Source organism: Colletotrichum destructivum, chromosome 7 (genome assembly GCF_034447905.1).
Source record: "Colletotrichum destructivum chromosome 7, complete sequence".
NCBI classification, from domain to species: Eukaryota; Fungi; Ascomycota; class Sordariomycetes; order Glomerellales; family Glomerellaceae; genus Colletotrichum; species Colletotrichum destructivum.
In genome coordinates, this window is record NC_085902.1 from 3050461 (window position 1) to 3058575 (window position 8115).

Sequence of the window (8115 nt, forward strand, 5' to 3'; positions counted from 1 at the left end):
AGGCTCGAAAGGGTCCTGACTCGTTAGTATCCGTCGTTAGGCTTACTAGGTTTTGAGACTAATTTGATTAGTGGAGAAACTCAGACCAACACTACCTACGAGGTTGTTGCGAGACTGTGTCCACACTCTATACGAGGTCTATACGAGGTCGCCCTGACGATAATGGGGCATGCGCTGAGATTCAAGATGTAGGCTGTTATGATATTCGAGACTTGGAAATGGATTGCAAATTCATTCCTGATGCTCCCGTTGTTTTCCTTTATGTGGGCAATTTGGCGTCTGATTACGTTCGCTGGCGTTCATAAGCTCTGCCTTCCTAGGAAAAGTGTTGTGTTGGTTTGAAAACATCGACTGCCACTCACCGTGTGCCTTTGGCTAGTATTGTAGAGACGTTGGCATGACTCTCGGAATTTACGCTACTTAGCTTACTTGCCAGCTAGAAAATTACCGTACATGACTTGTTGGAAAAGGTCAAAATTTAGTTCCGTTGGTGATCTCGCGCTGATAGAATAGCGCCAGCTTGACCAAAAACTCACCACTACCCAGACCGTCGCCTTCTAGAAGAAGACGAAAGTGTTTAAAAAGAAAAGAAATATTCAAGATAATGCAGAACGAAATTGGATACATAAGTGCAAACATAATGTAATTCAATTAATCTAGATCAGGCATCACAAGGTGAGAATACACTTATGCTCGCTGTCTCCTGTTGGTTAAGACTTGAGCCAAGAAGACTACGCAGTGATATATAAACCATTCAAACGTATTTCTACAAGATCCAACCAGCCTGACTTCGACTTCCAGCCAGAAAACTGCCTGTGTTTGCTATGACGGGTTGTGGCCTTGATTACATCCGATCAAGGACGTGGCTGACGATCAAGTCCTGCACAGGTTGCATCAACCCATACGACATGTGGGCGCTTGCAAGCTGGCAAGTACAATCGGGATCCGTCGCGCAAACAACGTCGTTCTATGAGCAGAGTACGTCAGCGCCAACCATGATTAATCCTGATGAAAGGGGCAGTGCTAACCTCGAGACAGGTGTCGATGACCTTTCCACTCTGGTCAAACTCTTCGTTATAGGTCGGGATGCTTTGGTTGGCCTGCATGACATGAGTCGCAAAGAGGCCGAAGGCAGTGCGGTTATCGGGGCGACCCTGGCTGTCGACGTTCGAGCGTCGGCCGGGAATGCGGTAGGGATTGCCGACGAAAACGACACCGCTAACAGCTGCCAAAGACGCCTTTTCCATCTTCTCAAGAGCTTCCAGAACGACGGTTGCACCCTGGGAATAGCCCAAGAGAAAAAGCTTCTGGTCCGGACAATCATCGAGGCCGTACTTGATATGTCGATGGTGTTTTGCACACCAGTGGTGACGTTCTGGTCGAAACCGGCGGGATACGTGATGGACTGACTGACAGCCCCGGTGCCGTTGGCAAGGATGCGTTCGATGGCGACTTGAAACATGAGGGAAACGCCCTGCGGCTCTCCAGAGCCTCGGGCATCAACCAATTCTAAATTCAAAAGTTAGAGAGTGTTAGTAATCGACTAGAAATTCGACTCACTACAAGGCGCGCATGGCTTCTGTTGAGTTGGAGGGTAACGCACACGAAGGGCGCCACAAAGGGCGTTGGAGATAGGACTTATTGGCCAGCATAACCAGCCGCTCAGCAGCAACAAAGGGCCTGCTACAGGCTTTATCCCAAGCAGTAGGCTTTATAGTAGCCTTAGGCGCCTAAGAAAGGGGCTGCTAGAGGCCTAGTTAGGCAGTAGGGTGCAGCTGCAGCACACAAGAATAGTTATATAGACATTGCACTTAATATACGCACAATTAACCTATTACAGTTACTCTTACTAATCTAATAAATGCTGCCCTATAGATGCTACAACTATCTGCAACATCCTTAAGGGCCTATTTAACTTTATATTTAGTATACTGCTTTATGTTGCAGCAATAAAGATATAATAAAAAAATAGTATTATTTAAAGTAAAATAACAATTATTGTAGTAGTTTAGATTAGAGGGATCTTGTAGGTATAGTAGGGGTAAAGGTGTAGATAACGTAGTTTAAATGCAGGGGTAGTTTATATAAGGGGTAGTTAAGTTAGGTTATAAATTAGAAACTAGCTTACTTCGTCGCCTTTACCCTAGACCGCCGCACCGGCGCCTTGCGGACATACGCCCATCGCTAGGGAGGCCAACCATTGCTCGCCTATAGCCAAGAACGAAGGCTACAGCCTATGCTCCTTGCTCTCTTCGGTCCGGGATAAGCTATACGTATCCGTGGTTGCAAACAGTGAATCGTGGATATTTGCTTGCCTGAATCATGAACGAGCGCACCGACCAGTGACTCCGCTACACCCAACCAATCATTTGTCCACGTGATGCAGCAGCGCCGTCCCTCTCCTCTGCGTCTCGGCTAACCCGAATCCCTCTACCCTGTCATCTACCTAAAGTTCGTCCTATCTCCTCTCTGTTCCTAGCAGATTAAGACCCGCAATGGAATAATTCCTAGTTAAATCTCCCACTTAAAGAGAAGATCACCCCTAGCTTCTTAAAAAAAAAGACTAAAGTTAATAAGATAGGCAAAGCATTTTAATATTAACTGCTTGTCTAAACCCTATACATCATAACAATAGAATATATATAATAGTACTATGGACTCTGCAAAATTCCTCCTGATAAAATAAACTTCTTAATCGTTAGTCATTCTTCTACACACTACTAAATAGAGTTCCTGCAGCTGCTATCTCGGCACTGACTGTGCCTAGACATCTTTTCACAATGATTCTCCAAGGTCTTTTGGTTTTTTTCTTGGCTCTTAGTCCACTGCACTACCTTGTAAGTTAGGGAATATAATTTGTTCCTTTACTGCGAGTAAACAATCAATGTGTAGGAAAGGTATATAAACTAATGTTGGCGCATAGCTTTCCGCGGCACTTATCCGACCTTTCGCTGTTCGTACATAAGCCAGCAAGTATCTTTTTAGGAGCCGGGCTACTAACATCAGTACAGGGAAACGCTGCTTACTCGGTCGAGGTCGAGAGATTACCAAGCGGCCACGTTTGGACTTTTGTAGTCCAATCGGACGGTTACAAGGTGTTTGACAAACAAGGAGACCGAAAACCCCTCAATTTTCTCGAGATTGACACAAGGGCCAAGCGTCTGATTGTTCACACAGCTCAAAACGGGCTCGACACAATCAACCCACGCCTCAAGATGCGTCAAGTTATGACGGAGTGCTGGACCATGACCGGCTTGAGGCCTGGGGACATAAGGGAGGTTAAGGGAACCAAGATCCAGAACCCCGACATGCTAAAGGCCCTGGAAAAATGCCGCAAAGGGATGGACTTGGGTACAAGAAGCGACTTTAGAGTGACTGCTGCGGACAAAAATGCTGCTGAGAAAGCCTGCTGGAGAAGGCTAGGGAGGACAATCTTCTCTTTGTCTATTAAAGGCGCCATCAAGGATTTCGATGTTCGTAAGGAGCTTGTCCAGTTTGAGGTTAAGAATTCTTGGCAAGGGGATGACATCTACTACTATTTAGATGAAATGTAAGGTTATAGATTGTAAGAGATAAAATAAAAAGTAAGATAAAATAGGATTTATAACTATAAATGTCTTATTAGTTATTGTAACTTATAATACTAATAAATAGAACAGAGTAGTGTTACGACCCGACAAGCTACAGGCAGCGAGAGCCCCACCCGACCAACAGGACGCAGGCGGCACAGCCTTTGTAAGGACAAGAAACAGGGACAGACGGATGACTCCCCTAGAATAGAAGAACTATAGTATAAGTTACATAAAGATATAATAAGATTAGATCTATACATTTAAGATATAGATCCTGTATGCTAAGGATATAGCACCTATACAACATACATACAGATGCCCTAAGGAATAGGGAAACTAGACTTATATATAGGATGGACTTAGATAGACTTAAGGATAGACTTTTATAGCTCTTTAGCAATTAACTTTATAATTATCCCCTTAGATACTCTTAGCACCCTTTACTAGTAACTAACGTTATAAGCCCCTTATTAAGTATACAACTAATTACTATATCCTCTAAAGACCTAATCCTTTTAGTACAACTTAAAGCACTATTCCCTAGCTTTATTACCTTAGCTTCTGCTAATAGATACTACTACAGAAAGCTAACTATAACACTTTAATTGCTCCTATTTAGTAAGTTAACCTTATAAAGCTAACAAACAGTATTAACAAAATAGCTACTTATTATACTCCTACTTCTAGCTCTAGCTCCTAAGGTTAGCAACAGGCTAGAAACCTTACCTAGGAGTTAGCTAAAAACTAGACTATAAAGGACATCTATCTACCTAAACTCCAACTAGACACTAATAGAGAAGTCTCTCTTACTAGCAAAGTCTACAACTAGATTTGCGCTAAGCTAGGACAAAACAACAACAACCTAGCTACTACTTAAAAGCTTATTAACAAACTTATAGAACAAACTAAGATTCTAAAGAATAAAGCAGACTAGGTTATAACCCTCTAGTAGGAGGTTTAAACCCTTTAAGCTATAGCTAACATTATCTAGACTTTAGTAGATAGACGTAAGAAACTTAAACTTAACTTACCTATTACCTATAATAAAACCTTAGGAATACTTAAGGGATTCTTTATCTAAGTTAAAAACTATTAGAATTTCTATTAGGGAAACTTTTGCAGTAGAACTAAGAGAGTTATTCATGCTGCAACCTTCTTATAAGGATAAGCCCTTTAATAGTTTAAACCTTTCCTAAAAGAATACCTTAATAGTAAGACCTTTAACTATTGTTCTAGCAAAGTTAGGGATATATTTGCTAATTTCTAAAGATTTAAAGATGCCTTAAAATCCCTATTCTAGGATCTTAATAAATTACAATAAGCAGAAAGAGACTTAGCTTACCTACGCTAGACTAAGTTTGCTACTACTTATGCTACAAAATTCAGAAGACTCTACACTTAGCTTAAGCTTACTAAAGATACTAAGATCTTTATGTTCTACAGCAACTTAAAAGATAAAGTTAAGGATAAGATTATTAAGCTTAATTACCTAAAAGACTTCCTTTAGTACGCTAAACTTGCTATTAAGATTAACAACTACCTCTACAAACAACGCAAAAAAAGAGGCAAAAGGTAAGCACTAGCTAACTTAGCTAAGAAGTACTAATAGCAACCCTAATAACAATTCTAGTAGAACTACCCTTAGCGCAACAAACAAGCTAAGCGCCCTAAAGGAAACTATTAGCAAAACAATTAGAATTGTAATAGCACTGCCTATAGATACTACAGTAGCCTAATAGACCTTAGCGTAGCCTAGAAAGATAATAAAGCATAAGACTTTAAGTGCTACAACTGCAACAAGCCAGGATATATAGCTAGAGAATGCTAACAACCTAAGAAACAGCAGTTCTAACTAATACCTAAGAAAGGCTAATAAATTAATATTGCTAATAAAGACATCCCTTACGCCTTACTCTTATAGACTGCATGCTACAATAACAACTGCCTTACTTACTAAGATAGCAAAAAACAATTAGGATAGTACCCTAAGACCCCCTAGACTCTAGCTATAACCTGGTTAGGCTACAAGAAGACAGGGATATGCAAAACCCCTAAGAAAACCTAAGAACAACCAAAGACCCTTGCAATAATGCGCAGGGGCCCTAGTCAGAAGCTTACATGCAAAATCAACAAGCAACTTAACAAAATGCTCTAGATAGGATAACTTAAAGAAGTTAAGAGACCTACACTCTAAGGACTAGTAACATCAGGAGGAGGGATTAAGATCACTACACTTAACCAAGTTGCAGCAGATAACCCTTAAGACCTACAAACATAAACCCCCTAATAGAGAAAAACGTATAAACGCGCTGCAAGCAACTACCTAAAAGGGCTAAATAGCTTAGATTACAACTTTAAAGAAGCCCCTAACTACAGGATTATGCTTAGTTAATACTATAAAACCTATATTGCATCTAGCTCTAAAGAAGAAAGCCTAGAACCCTAGAAACAACTAGAATACTAGATTATCTACCCTAAGGAGGATAACTAATTAGTTTAGTTCTATAGGACAGCATATAAAAAGAACTATCTACCTACGCTACTTATACTAGGAGACTACCTGCTGCTAAACCCTAACTATAAGGACTATAAAGACCTCTTTTAGGCTAAATGCTTAGATAACAACTGCAAAAGACATAAGAAGGGTAAAAAGGAGTTCTACTTCTACCCTTAATAATACACTAAAGAACCTATTTAGGATGTTTACCTTAACAAACAACTCCTATTCTAGATAATGTAATACTACAGCAAAAGAAATATTACAACCTTTACCTCTAACCCTAAATACCCTATATTGTACTACAATAACAATAAGGGATAGCAAGAATGCAAATACAACAAATGCCTTATTTACTCTAAAGCTAAAGTAAAGGCCTAGCAAAAGGTACAAAAGAAAGAAGCTTAACAGTTATAAAACTAATAATGCCTACAATAGAAGGGTAATATATAGCAACAACCTATAAGACCCTATATGTAACCTACAACGCAGCACATTTCAACCTAGATATTAAGATCTAAGGACAACAAATGCATGCAATTATTAACAGCAGCACCTAAGGAAACTTTATCTTACCCTAATTAGTAAATAAACAATAGATACTATAGCAAAAGAAGGAACGCCTGTATGCATTACAGACAGTTAAAAGAGAATAAGTTAAGTATAGCAGCAGACTTATTGTTTTAGAGATAGTGCACCTCCCTTTATAAGTTTATAGCTAGAAAGAAGAACTCTAACTTAACATTATAAAGATAGGAGACATTAATGTTATCCTAGGAATTACATAGTTATAGAAACACAACCTACAAATAGATTAGAGAACTAGCTAACTTTAATAGTTAGACTTAGTTACTAAGCAGTACTACAAGAGTTAGGCCTTAAACAAATCCTTTAGAGCACCTCTTAATAATACACTACAATAGAGACAAACATAATACATTGCCTATCTCTAGGAGATACAGCCTTCTAAGACAGTAGCCCTAGCAGCATTAGATTAGGGATTAGACCTACTTCTAGCTATTCTAGAGGAGTACTAGAAGTATAAAAAGCTGTTTACCCTAGAGTTAGAAACAGGCTTACTAGAACATAGACCTTACAATCATAAGATCCCTCTTATTAAAGGCTCCTACCTAAAGTTCTATCTAATATATAGACTTAATAAAATAGAACGCAAAGCACTTAATAAGTACCTTAAGGAGAACCTTAAGAAGGGATACATTAGACCCTCTAAATTATTAGCAGGATATCTAATCCTCTTAACAGCATTATAAAGAAAAATTGCTACTTACTACCACTTATCTTAGAACTCTAAGATTTGCTACACAGAGCAATATGGTTTACAGCCCTAGACCTTAAAGGAGCCTACAACTTAATTAAAATAAAGGCAGGTAAAGAATAGAAGACAGCGTTCTAAACACGCAAAGGACTCTTTAAGTACCTTATTATGCTTTTTAGACTTACTAATGCACCTACTACCTTCTAGATAATAATTAATTACGTTCTTAGCAAATTTATTAATATATTTATTATTATCTACCTTAATAACATCTTTATCTTCTTACCTACCCTTAAGCTATATAAAGAACATGTATATAAAGTCCTTTAGAAGCTTTAAAACGCTAAGCTACTAGTAGAAGCAGAGAAATACAAATTCTACAGTAAGAAAGTTAATTTCCTAGGATATACTATTACCTTAGGATAAATTAAGATAGAAATAAAGAAAGTATAGGCAGTTAGAGACTAGCTTATACTACAGAACGTTAAGGATGTCTAATTGTTCTTAGGATTTATTAATTTCTATTAACAATTCCTTAAAAATTACGCAGGAAACGTGTAATGCATCTAGAACCTTACATAGAAGGACACCCTATTTAAATAAATAAAGGAACGCAACAACGCATTTAAGAAAGTTAAGCAATAGGTCAGCTTAGAACCTATTACTTAAATCCCTAACCTAAACAAACCTTTTAAAGTTAAGACTAATGCCTCCAACTTTGCTATAGGCAGACAACTTAGTTAACATAATAAAGAAGGAAGACTACACCC

General features: G+C 38.7%; 2 protein-coding genes across 2 annotated transcripts; one reads left to right on the plus strand and one right to left on the minus strand.

The window, feature by feature from the left end:
• Positions 1 to 844: 844 nt before the first annotated feature.
• On the minus strand, positions 845 to 2201 carry CDEST_11478 (Putative cutinase/acetylxylan esterase, alpha/Beta hydrolase; the record flags this gene model as incomplete). The annotated part of the gene is made up of 4 exons (XM_062927634.1): positions 845 to 967; positions 1029 to 1280; positions 1361 to 1509; positions 2177 to 2201. The coding sequence occupies 4 exons, from the start codon at positions 2199 to 2201 to the stop codon at positions 845 to 847; spliced, it is 549 nt and encodes a 182-aa protein (XP_062783685.1).
• A 708-nt stretch (positions 2202 to 2909) lies between these two features.
• CDEST_11479 (uncharacterized protein) lies at positions 2910 to 3554 on the plus strand (the record flags this gene model as incomplete). The annotated part of the gene is made up of 1 exon (XM_062927635.1): positions 2910 to 3554. The coding sequence occupies one exon, from the start codon at positions 2910 to 2912 to the stop codon at positions 3552 to 3554; it is 645 nt and encodes a 214-aa protein (XP_062783686.1).
• Positions 3555 to 8115: the final 4561 nt, after the last annotated feature.